The following is a 17,991-nucleotide window of genomic DNA, read 5'->3' as shown; positions in this document are numbered from 1 at the left end:
GATTCTGTGTCTCCCTCTCTCTCTGCCCCTCCCCTGCTCAGGCTCTGTCTCTCTGTGTCTCAAAAAAAGGAAAAAAAAAAAGACAAGATGTACACGAGGCTACCAAAGGCTTCTCAGACTACCTGCAGAAGGGAAAGCAGCTTCCAGAGGAAGAAGGACTTCAGCTAAATCTTGTTATTCAGCCATAATTAACCTAGTCTGTAGGGCCTTACACAGCAGCTTCTGAGTTCTAATTGCTTGAGGAACTAAGTAGCCTCTTGGGGGGCGGCGGAAAACAACTTATCCTAAAGAAAGGGGCAGGAAGCACAACTCTAATCCAAGGGCGGGGAGAAAAGACAGTGCGGGGAGGGCCACATCTGAGCACACAACAGTTCCACTGTTCACCAGCCTGTAGCTCAGTTAAGAATCACATAGAGGTGGAGTGACCCCTTCATCCCGATTTTAATACTACAAATCCTATGACCCAGAAAACACCTCATTAAGGTGCAAACCAAGACAGCTGGTCACCCGACCTGGGAGAGCTTGTTAAAACAGAATCCCCAGGTGGGAGGTGGGGAGGCGGGGAACACCAGAATCCCCAGACATTCTCATTCAGTAGGTACGGGGTGGGGCCTGAGAATCTGCATTTCAAGAAGCTCCTGGGTGGAGCTCCTAGTGTGGTCCACCACACTAACAGCACTGCAAGTCTGGTTCAACCTCATGGACTTGGGTCAGAATCCTGGGGAAAGAAAAGGCAACCCTGAAGATCTTTCACCACTGATCTTTCATCAGTCTAAACTGATGCACAGCATAGCTGGACAAGGTGACAGAGATATTTCCAAAGAATGGGAATTCTCCAGGCCAACAGAAAGACTACCATGCCTTTGCATGAGGGGAAGTGGGGGGGGGGGGGGAGGTGTAGGGAGGCAGCTTCACATCCATACCAAGGATGACTTAATTCTGTCATGAAGAGGTGGCCGCCATGCAGTAACCAAGGGCACTCCTACGGAGGTGAGGGACCCCCATCCCCCACCCTAGGGATACCTAGAATTACTGGCAGAGACAATGGGGACTCTAAGGTCTAGACAGACAAAAAGGCTAAGCCCTTTTTGTTACTATTATTGTGCCCCCAGCAAGGACGACCTAGATTCACTTCCCTTCAGCACTCCTTATCAACTAAGCCAGCTAAAATCACATTCAACAGTGAGAGAACGAGACAGCTTTTGGTGTCTCCACCTAGACTGGAGGACTTCTCTCTTGCTCCCTGGTTAGGTGATCTCAGGCAAGTTAAACTGTCAGTCCTCCAGTTTTAATCTGTGAGATGGAATTGTGTCACGAGGATTAAATGAAACATATAAATGCTGTACGAACTCTAAAGCACTAAACAAAGGGCTAATTTACATGAATATTTATGCCTCTTTCCGTTGATGTTGCAATTATTGTTAGAAACAGGTCATGCAAGATGCAGTGCCTGCTATTTGGCACGGTGGTTAAGAGCAGGGGGAAGAGACATTATGCCACTTGCTGGCTGTGTAATCCTTGAGAGGTCTCTGTGCCTCAGTTTCCTATAATTCTGAATGTGAGAATAATAAAAGCCCACCTCATATGGCTGTTGTGAGGAATAAAGAATAAATGAGTTAATAGACATAAAGCAATTAGAATATGTTAGATGCTATTATAACCACCACTCAACAATTCCGTTAATGAATAAATGAAAATAGTGACAGCTAGCCAACTCCCAATTATACTAATGAAGAGGGTGATGGAAAACTGCACTTGTGCAAAAACCCAAAGCAGTATCTTTGTGTGGACAGATGCCTACCTATTCATGGGGTTGATATTCTAGAATCCATAATACCTTAATTTACATAATCACCCCCTCTGTCTTCTCCACATCCTTCCGGCCTTCTGGGTAACACCTGACTCAGACCTTGGAAGTGTTCAGCGTCCTTACCCTTTCAGCCCTGCTCACCACCCCCTCCTCTCCTCTAAGCACCAAGTAGACCAAACCTCAGGATGGAATGGAGGGTGGCAGCCTGAGCAAGACATTCTCGCTCTGTATTTCTTTCTTTTTTTTAAGTTTATTTTGAGAGAGAGAGAGAGAGAGAGAGAGAGAGAGAGAGAGAGAGAATCCCAAGCAGGTTCCATGCTATTAGCATAGAGCCCAACATAGGGCTTGAACTCTCGAACCGTGAGATCATGACGTGAGCCAAAATCAAGAGTCTAACACTTAACCAACAGAGCCACCTAGGCGCCCTTGCTCTGTATTTCTATATGCAAGCAACGATTTAAATGAAATAACAGCACATGGGCTCTGACAACACAATGAAGAGATTGTGTCCACTGCCAAGGGAAGAAGGTAGTTTAAAATCACAAATGGAGTGCTTCCATTTAAATCTTAATCTAATCCCCAGCTATTCACAGTCATACCAAACAAATCCACTGCACAAGCTTCATGAGATCCTGTCTCTCAGGATATACTTGTGGCCATATGTGGAAACACTGCAAATGACCTGAGGAAACAAACAAGCTTAAAACTAAAACATCCAGCTAAAACTCTGGAAAAGCATTCCCAAGTCTTCCACATTATGTAAAACTGCTCTTTTTCTTCCTTCCTTTCTTTTTTTTTAATGTTTATTTTTGAGAGTGAAAGACAGTGAGGGAGCAGAGAGAGGGGCAGAGAGAATCTGAAGCAGGCTCCAGGCTCTGAGCTGTCAGCACAGAGCCTGATGTGGGGTTTGAACTCACAAACAGTGGGATCATGACCTGAGCCAAAGTTGGACACTTAGCCGACTGAGCCACCCAGGCACCCCTAAGTTTATTTTATTTATTGAGAGGGAGAGGAGAGAGAAATCAGGGGAAGGGCAGAGATAGAGGGGGAGAAAGAATCCAAAGCAGGCACTGCACTGTCAGCAGAGAGCCTTATGTGGGGCTTGGACTCATGAACCAAGAAATCATGACCTGAGCCGAAGTTGGAGGAATAACTGACTGAGCCACCCAGGCACCCCAAAATTGCATTGCTCTTAAAGGACTGCATCAAATTCCTGAAATGAATGGAACTTGAGAAACCTCAAATTCTCTCCTTTCCACATCCCCAACAAAACAAAACAAAACAAAACAAAAAACCATAGCCTCTGCTTTAAAATCCGCCAAGACAGAGTGCACTCTCCTCTCGGGCAAAGCGATCCTTGCAGGACAATGTGGACCACCATACATTTCTCTTCCCCACCCCAACCCAGGACTGACATTCCACATCAGGAAGCTGCAGTCCTTTCTTGTGGAAAATGGTTATAGGGCCCTCAGCTTCCTTTTGCCCTTTTGCCCTCTTGTGTCCCCTTTCCTGTTTGACCAACACCAGCTCACGGTGGGGCCCCGCACACGTGGCCTACAGACCAGGAACCAACCCTAAGTGCCCCAATTTCAAAGGTTTTGAGTTAAGGAGCGCTTCATTGAGGCCACACCCTCGGTTCACATCCAGCATGTCACCCACTAAGCGTTGCCTCACACCAGACTCACACTGTCAACCAGATGGAAAACTTCTTTTTAATCCATGCAATTCATTTCCCTTGTCTCCTCTGCCAATAGGCCACTTGCTACCTGGGGCTACAGAGAATGGGGAACCCATTTTAGGATTTGACCGGAAGGTTGAAGACGTACCCAGGGCCAGGTCCCTGGAGATGGAAGACAGGCTACAGGCAGGATCTTCTTCATCAGCTGGAATTCGGCTCCCTCACCTTGAGCAACTGTAAATCATTCCAAAACAACTCCCTCCCTCCCCCAACCATTTCTCTTCCCCCCCACTACCACCCCCGGGCTGGGGCTGAAGAGTGACTGTTGCTCTGACTCAGGATGACAGAGTGAATAAGAGGCCTATGATATGCATGATTAGTGACATCATGTGCACTTTACAAAGCAAGAACAATTTCCTCAGGCCTCTGCCCCAGTGTTCCCTCTAGATTCTCAAGGCCTCTGCCTGTCCTCCTTCTGGCCTTTCGAACCCCAGCCAGTCCTGAGCCAACAAGGCCCCTGCCACTCCTGCCTCAGAGCCCTGCCAGAGAAGGGAGAGAAACAGGACTGACTGGTTCCCATCCTAGCCCATTCCTAACCTTCCCTCCCCTGGGCTTGGCACCCCACCCACCCACCAACACCCTCCTGCTCTCCCAACTGTGCAACTCGCACTTCCCTCACACTCAGGCCCTCTGAATAGAGCTCCTCCACTCTTTCCTCCCCAAAGCACCTTGGATAACAATTCAATGTAATTCAGCACATGTAACCAATGAGAGACTGAATCTATAAACAGACAATGGCCAGACCATATACAAAAATAGAACGCTGACCCACAATCTGCAGCCATCAGTCCAGGAAGTCAAACCACAACCTCTGTAGCTGTAAGTCCCAAATTGGTCAGGATTTAATCAATAACAGCCGGCTTCCCTAACTGTTGCCCTCACTTCAAACTTAGGACCAATCAGAGAAAGCCAAATATACTCCCGTAACCAATCACGAACAACGCCTGCTGTTAGTAAAGCCACTGCCAGCTTCTCCATGCCAACAGCCTCTGACTCGGACACACCGGAAGCCTTCCCCTTCCCCTTTGATCCACTATCAAGCTTTTATACACCTCTGCCTGTTTTTGAGTCTGATAAATGTAAGTGATGCCGGCTGACTCTCCTGCTATAATAGCAAACTCTATATAAAGAGCCCTCGCCTGTTCTCATTTGGGTGGGCTTCGTTTACTTTCATACCAAACTCCTAATACAGGCCACGATCTCTACTCACATGGAGCTCTTAGTCTAGTAAACAACTACACTGCAATATGGTATCAGTGTGTAGAGTAAGGGTACCATATAAATACATACACAAGTGTGAGAGTATCCCATACAAGTATGGTACACAGGGACAGGCAGGGTACCGCTGGTGCTGCAAGGGAACTGGACAACTTCCCGGGGGGGGGGGGGGGGGGGGGAAGACAACTGGGCTGGTTTTGAAATATGAATAGCACTCACTAAGTAGACAGCTCGGGAGGAAGGAAGGGCAGTTCTCCATTCTTCTCCCTCCCTCCCCTCTCAGAGACTAAGCTTTCCCACTTGTAGCCCAATTTTGCTTTTTGACATGCTCCATTAAATACCTCATTTATTTTTTAATTTTCAGTGTCTCCCTCTCTACGGAATGATACCCTTCATTCTAAATCGTGCTTGTGTCTTCTTTACCACCACCAGCCAGCCGAATGCTATCTTCTCTTTCTTCTTTTTTTTTAAGTTTTATTTATTTAAGTAATCTCTACATGCCATGTGGGTCTCGAACTCACAACCCGAGATTGAGAGTCGCATGCTCCTCCCACTGAGCCAGCCAGACACCCCTCCTTCTAATTTCTTTGAAGCGTATCATTTTTTTTCTAATTTTTTAAGTGTTTATTTATTTTTGAGAGGGAGACACACACAGCATGAGTGGGGGAGGGGCAGAGAGGGAGACACAGAATCCAAAGCAGGCCCCAGGCTCTGAGCTGTCAGCACAGAGCCCAACACAGGGTTCAAACCCGTGAGCTGTGAGATCATGACCTGAGCCGAAGTCAGACACTTAACCGACAGAGCCACCCAGGTGCCCCCCTTTGAAGAATATCTTTAAGAGCCAATGGATGTCTCTGCACTCACTCGAGCTCTCTGCATCTAGCTCTCAACCTCACTGCTCTACTCTTGTTAACCTCAAGGCTTCAACTGACCACCAAGTCTCCATCACTGGCACACACCTATCATCCAGTCTTAATGCCCTATTGAGTTCAACCTCTCCAGAAGCCCTAACATCACCTCAAATTCAGGAATCCAAAATGACTTATCTTTCTTCCCAAACCTTCTTCCTCCTCCTACAGAACCATATATCTAAGTTCACGCAGTTCCCAAACCTTAGTGTCCCCTTTCTCTTCTGTTCTCTTGCACCTTAATGTCTGTTAGGTCCTTCCGTTCCATTTCTACTTCATTATCTCCATTCAGTCTCCTTCTCCTGCTGTCTTTACAGTGGGGCCAGTCCTCAGAAATTCCAGGCCAGCTATTACAACTTCCTCAGTGCCTCTAAGCCTCCAGTCATGCCCCACATTGTCCACTGGAAGGAAACATGCCCTTAGTAAAACCAGATTCTTCACATTTGGAAATGAAGAAGGATGCCTACATAGGGAGAGGAGGCTCAGCGGGGCAACCCTGACTTCCATTTCCCGAAACTCACCCAATAGTAGCCTTTAAGGATGACCTTAGGTAGTAATTTTGTTCCACTGTCTTAGCCCAGTCACTTGATGGGACCATGCTGGAGCATTTCCTAGGCTAGAGAATCTTCACACAGGTTCTGAAATTGGCCCCAAGCATCTACAAGTTTGTCTGCACTCTGCCACATGCACAAAGTCCGGGAAGGAAGTTAGAAAGCCTACCAGAATACCTGATGTACCAAAATGGCCATCCCAGAAGGTTAAGCCATCAAGAGAAATGTCCGCCAGCGATAGTAAAAGTTGTAGTAAAAGTAAAAAGGTAAAGAGAATTTGGGGGAACAGGAGTCGGAGCCACAAAATCCCCCCATATCTCCCTTCGTGGAAGTTCCCTTCCACCTTAGGATGAATGGTTTTACTAAGAAAGCTGGAGGGTTTTCTTATTCTCACTTTTTATGTCACTCCCTATACGGAAACCTCCAATTACTTCCAATGGCTTCCCAGCACCCAGGAACAGCTAAGTCTAAATCCCTGGGTCTGCCAGTTAAGGTGCTCAGGCTTCTGCTGAATTCAATCTGCTTTTCCACATCAATTTCCCACCCATCTTCTACATTCCAGTCAGACTGAAATCACAGGCCCCATGCTTTTATACCTCCGTGTGAATCCTCACATTGTCCCTTCCATGTAGAATTCATTCGTTCAATACGTATTTATGGAGAGCTGACTGTACCCTCTGCTATGAGCTGGAACGCCTTTTCCCTCATCTTCACATACCCAAATATTACCAAGCCTTGTTTGCCCAGTTCAACAGTCCTCTCATCCATGATGCCACCAGATTCCCCAAGCTAGAATTAATCTTGCTCTCCTCTGACCACCTACACCTTCTCGGAGCACTTAGGGCAGTCTGCCTTCCGTTACTGTTACTTGGGTAAATACCACCGCCCTTAAGGGTTCGAATCCTCTGTGTAACTCGCACCACGTGTTACAATACGTTCCAATACGTTCCAATTGTCTGGAAATGGTTGACTTGCTTGTCTGTGGCCTCCAGAATACGAGCTCAATGAGGGCCAGCGCAAGGACATCACATCCTGCACAGGGAAACTATTCAAGGCCCATGTGTTGGATGAATGACTTGGTTAAGGAATGCTTTATTCCTGTAAACTTCCTTGCACTTCTTTCTCACCACATTAGCATCTGGGTCTTCATTAAGGTGAAAAAAAAATTAAAAGGCAGAAAGAAAATTGCTTGGGGTAAAGAATTTGTCGTGCAAAAGCCACAGCAGGGCAGGAAGCGTGACAGTGCAGCCGGAACGCCCTTCCGCGCCCTTCCACACCGGGCGCGGCTCTCCCCAGGGGCTCGCGCTCCCGCCTACCCCCGCCTCGCCCCAGGTCCCCGGGCGCCGAGGGCGAGGCAGTCTGCGACAGGTTTCCCCCCCACACGCCCCCGCCCCCCGGCGGCCCGGGGCGAGGGCGGGGAGCCCCTCCTCCGTCCGTTTGCCCGCCTTCCCGAGCCCCAACGGCCGGAGGGGGCCCCGCCTGCGCTCCACGCCCCGGCACCGCGCCCGCCCGGCCCGGGGGCGGGGAAGCGTCCGGGGCGCGCCCGGCGTCGTCGAGGGCCCAGCGAGGCACCCAGCCGGCGCCCCTGCGCCTTGCCCGTCCCTCGCCTGCACTCACCGTCGGCGCCCCGCGCTCCGCTCGCGCCACGGGCCAGGCCGAGCAGCAGCAGGAGCGGCAGCAGGCGGCGAGGCGGGCGGCCCGCGCCCCGGGGCCCCCGGCCCATGCCGCCGCCGCCGCCGCCGCGTCCCTCCTGGCGCGCCCGCGACTCCTCCCGCGGCCCAGAGGCGCCGAGATAAGGCGGCGGGCGCCGCGGGGAGGGGGCCGGCCGGCCGCTTCCGGCGCCGCGCAGGGCGCGGAGAGCGCCGCGGGGTCCCGAGGAGGGCGCGGGCCCTCCCCCCACCGCGCGGCCTGCGCGCTCTGCGCGCCCGCCAGACGTTCGTTTGCTACGCGCCCCTCACTTCCCCGTGCACCTGCTGCGCGCCTGGCGCGAGGTGGCCCGGGGAACACAGCGGTCAGAGAGACACGGTCCGCGCGGAGGTTCCGCAACTGGGAACAGATATCCAGCACACAATGACATAGCTGACCCTAGAGTCCCGGACCGTGCCAGGAGGAAACGTCTGCCGTGCTTCAAGCGTAGGAAACGAACTGGAGATCGGAACCTGCCTGGGGATCAGGGTGGCACCCCGGGTGGCAGCGGAAGAGGGGTGAGAGGCAGAAGGAGCGGGAATCTTCGAGGAGGGGAAAAGAGACCTGGGGTGAAGTGGCTGGCACTCCAAGGGCAACGTGAGAGGGCAAGAAGCCAAGTACCCAATCCACCCAAGCGCGGCAAACAACCAGGTGACAAGATTACACCAGGCAACCGAGCTGTGGTGGGGGAGGAGCTAACAGGAGTTCCTACTGCACCCAGGATATTCAGCCTGGGGCGTCGGAAGGCTTCTTGAGGAAGTAAGCTAAGGCTGAAAAGGATGTGGGAGGGGAATCCAAGCGGTAAGATGGGCAAATGCTGAGACACAGGGACTTGAGAGTGTATTCTAGAAATGGGGAGGACCTCCTTAGAGTAGGAACAGATGGTTGGAGAGAGGCATTAGAGCTGCAGAGATAAAATCGACCTCATAAACCAAGGAAAGGAGGTTGCTCAGAAGCTGTAACAGGGTTTTAAGCAGAGAGTGACCTCATCAGGAAAGGCTCCCATGTCTGCTCTGTGGGACTGGGACAAGGGAGGCAGGCAGACCAGTCTGGGGCTGCTGCAGGATTCCAGGCATGAGAGGACAAGTCCAGGAGCAGGGTATTGGCAATGAGAAGTGGCAAATCAGAGTGGTATTGGGTGGAATCCACTGGATTTTGTGACCAGTAGAATGTGAAGGAAAAGGAAAGAGAAATTAACAGATGTCGCCTAAATTTCTGGTTTGGGCAGCTGGGTTGATGATGGTGGTGGGAGTCACTGAGATTGAGACCCAAAGGGAATATTTGCAAGTTGGGGTAGGGAGAGGCTGCAGGGTGGGGGAAATAAGTTCCAGTTTGAAGGCTTCGAGCTTGTTATGCCTGTCCAAGAGCAGGGCCTCCCACTCCTAAACCCATATCTTCACGTGCTTTCTCTACCATGAGCCTGCTCTAAATCTAATCACCCATGAACACACCCATATAAGGGCCAAACTTGTGTAGCCTTAAAAAGAAGTAGTTAAAAATAAACTGCCTAGGCTCTTTTGCAGCAGGCTTTCTTGCTAATTATTTTTTTGTGAAGCAAAGATAAGAGCATACTTTGGGGAGTGGTAGATGGGCAGTGGGGATACTGTGGTCTGTCCTCTATAATTTAGACAAAAGTTCTGCTAAGGTTAACTCTTCATGAACTTTGAAATCATGTAATTGCTTCCACAAAGATACACTCATTTATGACCTTTTTAAACCAACCTATACTTCTTCTCTGCCATGTCCTGCAGAGTAAATAAATACAATTACATATATTTGTGTATATGTGTCTGTATGTATACATATATTTATTAATTGATGATATCAGGAAAAATAGTACAAAACTTGGAAATGGGCAAGTTTACTGGGTCTTTTCAGTGAGGTGTTGGGTGTTATCTGGTAACCTTTCCAGATGTTACCTAATTCTATTAGGTATTAGGTAGACTTTCTATTGACTAATCTCATCACACCTAACAGACATCTATCTATCTATCTATCTATCTATATATATATATACGTATATATGTATATATATACGTATATATATGTATATATATGTATGTATGTATGTATATGTATATACATATACATAAATTCTTCAAATTTTCCTCTGAACCTTGATATCTTACTAGTTGGCCGTTAAAAAAAAATTTTTTTTTAATGTTTATTTACTTTTGAGAGACAGAGTGCAAGTGGGGGAGGGGCAGAGAGAGGGAGACACAGGATCCAAGCAGGCTCCAGGCTCTGAGCTGTCAGCACAGAGCCCAGTGTGGGACTGGAACTCACAAACCGCACCGTGGGATCATGACCTGGGCCAAAGTCAGGGGCTTAACCTACTGAGCCACCCAGGCGCCCCACTAGTTCTCCTTTGAAGTCAACATCTCGCTCAGTCCCTCATGAGTTAGTTAGTTGAATAAAATCTTAGGTTTTCTTTTTATATTTATGTGATTCATGTTTTTAGTATTTTGAAAAGTTTATACTAGCACAATCCATGTCATTCATATTCCACATTAGATTTGTGGCTCCCATCAGTTATTTTGTTGGCTCATTTTTTTGCTTTCAAGCAAATATTTTTTTTGTAAAAAGAATTACTTCTTACCCAATAGTGAGTTCATGGAATCACAAAATGAAAAATAATCTCCTGGTCGATATGTGTCACTAGAATTAAAACAATATTAAACTAGCATTAAATTTGCAGCAGTGGGATTATTGCTGAGAAAATATTTAGCTTAAGAAAAATATTCTGCTTTTAAGAGAACAAGCCAACACGTAACACCTTCTTAAAGAAATTTAGAGAGAGCTCTTTTTGTCCATATCTAGATTTTTATAACTTCATCAAAAACCTTTTGACTTTCGGGACGCCTGGGTGGCTCAGTCAGTTAAGCATCCGACTTCAAGGTTTGTAGGTTTTGTCAGGCTCTGTGCTGACAGCTCAGAGCCTGGAGTCTGCTTTGGATTCTGTGTCTCCCTCTCTCTCTCTGTGACCCTCTCCTGCTCACACTCTGTCTCTCTCTCTCAAAAATAAATAAAAACATTAAAAAAAAAAAAAAAAAACCTTTTGACTTTTGGTTTCAAGATGGCATTGTAAGCCCTGAAAGTTCTCTCTCCCCCACCTTCCCAAACCCTAGTAAAGTGGTCAAAGATACAAACACACACACACACACACACACACACACACACACAATTAAATATGCAACAATGCTTTCAAACAAGAAAGGATGACATCAACAAACCAGATAGCTTTGAGGAATGTATTGGGTTACATTTGCCACATGATCTCCACAAAAATATCCACCAAAAGAGATAGGAGGTAGGGTGAAAAAACTAAAAATACATACCATTTAAAAAAAAATTTAGGGGCGCCTGGGTGGCTCAGTTGGTTGGGCGTCCGACTTCAGCTCAGGTCACGATCTCACGGTTCGTGAGTTCGAGCCCCGCATCAGGCTCTGGGCTGCCGGCTCAGAGCCTGGAGCCTGCTTCCGATTCTGTGTCTCCCTCTCTCTCTGCCCCTCCCCCATTCATGCTCTGTCTCTCTCTGTCTCAAAAATAAATAAACATTAAAAAAAATTTTTTTAATAAATAAATAAAAATTTAATTATAGGTACACTTCAAGTTATTATTTGTACATATTAATATAATGTGCAGATTTTATAATGTTTTAAGATTCAATTGAGAATGACTATGTAGAAATTGTTGAAAAAGATGGAGAGTACACTTCTTACCAAATCAAAGCATTTTATTCTCCTCATCTGTGTACATGCTGCATACAGGCTGCTCACCACCATCAGCTCCTTCTTTAGGCTTCAGGCTTCCCAAATCCCAGCTACCTGGCTCTCCAAAACACTGTCAATTTCCACACTTAAAAAAAAAAAGTTTTATTTTATTTTATTTTTTTAATTTTTTTTAACGTTTATTTATTTTTGAGACAGAGAGAGACAGAGCATGAACGGGGGAGGGTCAGAGAGAGGGAGACACAGAATCTGAAACAGGCTCCAGGCTCTGAGCTGTCAGCACAGAGCCCGACGCGGGGCTCGAACTCACGGACCGTGAGATCATGACCTGAGCCGAAGTCGGACGCCTAACCGACTGAGCCACCCAGGTGCCCCAAAAGTTTTATTTTTTAAAGATTTTATTTTTAAGTAATCTCTACATCCAACGTGGGGCTCTAACAACCCCAAGATGGACAGTCACATGCTCTACCGACTGAGCCAGCCAGGCACCCCAAAAAATCATTTTAAACTTCATTTTTTAAAAAGACTTTTATAGTAATTTACTCATCAGAGGGCCTTTGTATAGTTAGACAAATGCTTGAATCCCAGCTAAAATATTGAGACTACTGACCAATATCTGAAGTGTTTTTAAGGGACCTCAAACAGGCATACAAGATGAAGAGAGCTTCTTAAAGGGACTCCTTGCAGGACAAAATTATTCTACTCTTTGGAAGCACAGGAAAGAAGTTTCTGATAGTTCTAGAATTGCTAATTTGATCCTGTCTCCATCACCAAAGTTAAGAAATTTTGAAGTCTATCTTTAATGTATCTTGCTGCACAATTGAAACATTCAACGACAACTTGTACACCATGTTCAAAGCATCATTATTCACAATAGCTAAAGGGTTGAGACAACCCAAATATTCATGGAGAAACAAAATGTCGTATATTCATACAATGGAATATCACTCAGTCTTAAAAAGGAAGAAAACTCTGACATGTGCCTCAATATCAATGAATCTTGATGACACAATGCTAAGTGAAATAGGCCACTTTTATAGGGATGAATATTGTATGATTTCATTCATATGAGGTACTTAGAGTAGCCAAATTTCTAGAGACCAAAGGAAAAGGGTAGTTGCCCAGGGGTTGAGGGTAGAGGGGAACAGGGAATTTGTGTTTAATGGGTAGAGAGTTTCGGTTTTACAAGATGAAAACAGTTCTGTGGCTGATGGTGGATATGGGTGCACAGCAATGTGAATGTACTTAATGCCACCGAACTGTACATTTCAAAATGATTACAATCTTTTTTTTTTTTTTAAGTCAGTGGCAAAAAAAAATTAGATGCCAGTTTTTATTTTACCAGACAAGAACTAACACGTAGGCCTTTCCAAATCAGTTTTGGATCCTGGTAACTCTATGTGGGATTAGAATTATAGGAAAGCTCCCTGGAAAAGCCCCATCCCCCCATAGACATAAGTGGATGGGATCCCAAGAGACTCCTGAGTGGACTGGGAAACAGCCAGGGTGTGGGAAGGAAGAAGACAGGCAAATAGAAAGGGAACACTGGTCCACCATCTCTAGGGTTTTTCCTCAGGCTCCCCTTCGCTATGTCTGCTTCCAATGTAAAGTTTGGGGTTTGCCCAGTGGATGCTCCTCTGGGTACAAGGCCAGAAGGAGAAGGGGACAGGGAGGCTGGGTACCAAATATTCTGGAACTCTTCTGGAAAAATCCCTTGCTTGACCGACCAGAAGGGATGTACTGCTTTTCCTACAGTTTGGCTTGGGAACACCACCAGCACGTTTGCAAATGTTAAGTGAAGTGCTTATAGGCTTGTTTTAGGAATGGCTTAAATATCCTATTGTAATGAGTTTGATATACTCTGGCACTGAACTTCTTGCTTAAAGTTTGCATTAACAGGAATGATTCTAATGTTTGAAGAAAAGAAAACCACATGCCCAAAAGGGTGTCCCGTGGGCCAACTCCCCAAGCGGAAGCTTAATACCTAATCTAATTGCAGTTTCAACCTCCCCCCAAAATGTAGTCTCAATGGGTCAGTCAGGAATTTTCCCAGAAGAGCCAATGAATCTGTAGCATGAGCCCTCTCCACCTCCAAAGGAAGATGAGGTAATCTGCATGATAAGATCCCTTGCTCTTTCCCCTAAGGAAAAGTGACTTTGGGGTGCCTGGGTGGCTCAGCCAGTTGAACATCTGACTCTTGGTTTCCACTCAGGGCATGGTTTCGCCTTTCATGAGTTCGAGCCCCGCACTGGGCTCCGCGGCTGACAGTGTGAAGCCTGCTTGGGATTCTCTCTCTGCCCCTCCCCTTCTCATGCTCTCTCTCTCTCAAAATAAATAAATATAACTTAAAAAAAAAAAAAAAAAAGCAACCTTGCCTGAAACAATCCTGTCCTTTTACTAATAACTTTCTTGCCCCGCCCTCCTTCCCATAAAACCCTTCCATTTTGTGCAAGTCCTCAGAGTTCTTCTGGACTTGCTAGATGGGATGCTGCCCAATTCATGAATCACTTAATGAAGCCAATTAAATCTTCAAATTAACTTGCCTGAATTTTGTTTAACATTTTAAATTATGCTGATTGAAAACTGTGTTTGAAACAGATAAAAGTGGGGACACCTGGGTGGCTCAGTCTGGCTCTTGATTTCGGCTCAGGTCATGATCCCATGGTTCGTGGGTTCAAGCCCTGAGTTGGGCTCTACCCTGACAGCAAGGAGCCTGCTTGGGATTCTCTCTCTGCCCCTCGCCCCACAATGCACATGCACGCATGTGCTCTCTCTCTCTCTCTCTCAAAATAAACTTTAAAAAATAAATAAAAGAAGCAGATAAAAGTGAATCCCTCTATATCACCCCACTGTACATCCACACACAGCTACCCTAGCTGACAAGATATCTGAGAACACCAGAAGGCCACCTTGACCTTGAAAGGAGCCACATTGACCTTCCCAGAACAGAGGTGTCATCTCAAGCAGATGTGTGGAGACTGATAACAGGGACCTGTCTCTGGAGAAATGCCCCTGGTGCTGGCTGTCTCTTAAGTCAAGCAAAGGTAGACTTCTAGACTTCTCCTTCTTGGATGCTCAGGGACTCCCAGACCCCTCGTTGCCATGTAAGGAACAGCAGGATTATTCTGCCCTCTCTAACACGTCTCTCCCTCCCTCCAAACAGGCACACAAACCATACACTCAGCCTGGAGTTAGTTTGTGGAACTTGGGTAGCAAATACATTATTTGCTGCTGCACACGGGTGGGCTGGAACCAGGGCTATCAGACACACAGCCCACCCAAAATGCCAGTGTTCTTACAAAAGCAAAATAAGCATGGGTTGGGGGGCACCTACTGGACCAGCAGGTTAAGCTTTGACTCTGCTCAGGTCATGAGCTCACAGTTCATGAGTTGGAGCCCTGCATCGGGCTCTGTGCTGACTGCGCAGAGCCTGCTTGGGATTCTCTCTCTCTCCCTCTTTTTCTGCCCCACTCTCTATCTCTCAAAATAAATAAATAAACGTTAAAAAAAAAAACAAAACCTTGGAAGATTATCCATTCCAAATTGTACTTAAAAAAAAAAACAACAACAAAAAACAAAAACCATGGGGCGCCTGGGTGGCTCAGTCAGTTGAGCCTCCGACTTCAGCTCAGGTCATGATCTCCCGGCTCATTGCTGTCAGCCTGTCAGCACCAAGCCTGCTTCGGATCCTCTGTCCCCCTCTCTCTGCCTCTCCCCCGACTTGCGCTCTCCCCAAAAATAAATAAATACTTAAAAACAAAACAAAACAAAACAAAACAAAACAAAACAAAACAAAACAAAACATGGGTGGGAAGAGATGGCTCAGGAAAGCAGGGAAGGCCCCTGGCAGAGCAATGCCCTTCCCTCTCACCTCCCACCGGCACTTGCTCTCCAATGGGACTCAGACTCCCCGTGATCCCACCAGCAGAAGCTGGAGGAGCACATCCGTGGATTTGGGAACCAACTCCAGACCCTCTAACAGACTGAAGTTCACATTCCAGTATTTGTCCATCTTCCCCTTGACCTCGGTGAGACTGGGGCTCTGTCACCCCGTCTGTCACACACACACATGTGCAGGCCCCCACAGAGTCACCTGCTTCACTTGAGGAAGCCTCAGCTGTCGGTCTGTTTGTTCCACAAACCCGGAAAGGAAGCCTGCTGACAGCCCATTTCCGGACCCAGGATCAGCCCCAGGACCCTGCGCAGCCACCCACAGCCCTAAGGAGAAGTAGGGCACGCCCAGCATCCACAAACACAATTGCGGAGGAAGCCCACTACAGATTTTGTGTGATAAAGAGCAGCTGACGGTGAAACCCAGATCACTGACCTTGGCAAATTGTTCAACCTTCAAAATATAAACACTTTATTCTCTGGTTTTGCAATGCACTTAGCTACAAGTTTACTCGGTTTCTTTGCTTTTTTTTACGTCCTAGGTCTTCCTCTCTCTCCTCCCCCTCCTCTTCTTTAAACTTCTTCTGGTACATCTTTGAGCATGTCTTTCAGAAAGTTTTACTGGATAGGCAACTTTCTGAATGTTTGCACGTCCAACTATGTCTTGATTTTGCTTTCAAAATTCGATTGTAGATTAACTGAGTATAGAATTCTGAAATCAAAATGATTAAAAAGTAGTTTAACGGGGTCTGGAATTTTCCCTTGAAATTTAGCCTTCTAGCTTTAGTGTTGCAGATGAGAACCCCAGGCTAATTTGGTGATCAGCTCCTTCTAGGTGATGTGTCTCCCTGACCCCCCCCCCCCCCCACCACCACCCACCACCCACCACGAATTTTAGGGATTTTTCTCCTTCCCCTTGGAATTCAGAAATGTCATGCAGATGTAGTTTTTCATTATTCTTACCTAATACTCGTTGGACCTTTTTATTTTGTGATTTGAGCCTTTCTTTGGCAGAGACATTTTTTTTTCTTTTGATTCTTTGATTCTTTCATTCTCTCAATTCTTTTCACGTATATCCTTTCTGGGATTTATGGTAGGCAATTTCTTTTTTTTTTTCAACTTTTTTTTTGTTGTTTTTTTTTAATTTATTTTTGGGACAGAGAGAGACAGAGCATGAACGGCGGAGGGGCAGAGAGAGAGGGAGACACAGAATCGGAAACAGGCTCCAGGCTCCGAGCCATCAGCCCAGAGCCTGACGCCGGGCTCGAACTCACAGACCGAGAGATCGTGACCTGGCTGAAGTCGGACGCTTAACCGACTGCGCCACCCAGGCGCCCCTATGGTAGGCAATTTCTAAAAGTGTGCCTCTAGGCTCCATGACCCATCTCTGCTTTGGCTTTATCCACTGAATGTGGGAGACCAGCCTATCTCACTAATTCTACCTGAGACCACCCTGAGGTCACTCTGTTCACTAATTTGACCTTCATCCGTACCCGTTCTGCTCTTCAGTCCATCTGTTGAAATTTTTTTTAATATATTTTTTTTAAGTTCCATGCCCAATGTGGGCTTGAACTCACAACCCTGAGATCAAGAGTCACATGCTCTACCGACTGAGCCAGCCAGGCGCCCTGTCGAAATATTTTTTTATTTTAGCAATCATGCTTTTAATTTCCAAGAACTCTGTTTCTTTTTTTTTTTTTTAATTTTTTTTTTAACGTTTATTCATCTTTGAGAGACAGAGACAGAGCATGAGCAGAGAAGGGGCAGAGAGAGGGAGACACAGAATCCGAAGCAGGCTCCAGGCTCGTAGCTGTCAGCCCAGAGCCCGACGTGGGGCTCGAACCCATGAACCGTGAGATCACGACCTGAGCCGAAGTCGGACGCCCAACCGACTGAGCCACCCAAGGCGCCCCCTCTGTTTCTTTTTTATAAAAATGGTTTTTATTTCTGTAGATGTGATAGCATCTTGAATTCCCTTTAGTATACCAACTATGGTATTTTAAAGTTCTTTTCTTTCCTGATTAACTCTGTTTCATCAGGAGGTTGTTCACTGACTTGTAGTTCAAGGACTCTTCTGCTGGTTTTCCTCAGTTGTTTCATGATTTTTGACTGTTCTTATTTTTTCCAAGGGAATCTTGTCTATTTAGAATTAGAGATTTGGATATACTTCCTCTGTCCTGGTGAGAATTTCTGCTTGCTTGTTTTTTGTTTTTTAAGAGTTTTATTTTTTTAAGTAGGCTCCACACCCAATGTGGGGCTTGAACTCATGACCCCAAGATCAAAAGTCATGTGTTCTACAGACTGAGCCTGCCAGGAGCCCCAGGAATCTGTGCTTTCTTAGGAGTAAGTGAAGATTTGGTTACAGTGGTCCTAGCTCCAGTGGTCTTGGGGGTGGAAGGGGAAACTGCTACTTTCTCTGGCTCTAGTGCCTTCTCTGGGAGCCTCTTGTATCATGACT

The 17,991-nt window shown here is 46.6% G+C and overlaps 1 protein-coding gene across 29 annotated transcripts in view; it reads right to left on the bottom strand.

The window, feature by feature from the left end:
* The window catches only part of SUSD1 (sushi domain containing 1), a 305,056-nt gene that overhangs the window by 283,125 nt on the left and 3,940 nt on the right, over positions 1-17,991 (bottom strand). For 26 of the 29 annotated variants that reach the window (XR_009251485.1, XR_009251480.1, XR_009251484.1 and 23 more), the window contains exon 1: positions 7,843-8,083. Coding sequence is in view for 16 of the 29 variants with exons in the window: in XM_058694525.1 (XP_058550508.1) it covers positions 7,843-7,948 (106 nt within the window). In the remaining 13 variants the exon portion in view is untranslated. Of the gene's footprint in view, positions 1-7,842; positions 8,084-11,633; positions 11,770-17,991 lie in introns of those variants that run through there. The other 3 variants (XM_058694526.1, XM_058694528.1, XM_058694527.1) reach the window with 1 other exon arrangement.

Source organism: Neofelis nebulosa, chromosome 12 (genome assembly GCF_028018385.1).
Source record: "Neofelis nebulosa isolate mNeoNeb1 chromosome 12, mNeoNeb1.pri, whole genome shotgun sequence".
NCBI classification, from domain to species: Eukaryota; Metazoa; Chordata; class Mammalia; order Carnivora; family Felidae; genus Neofelis; species Neofelis nebulosa.
The sequence above is the reverse complement of the archived record's forward strand: the minus strand, read 5'-3'. Positions and strand labels throughout refer to the sequence as shown.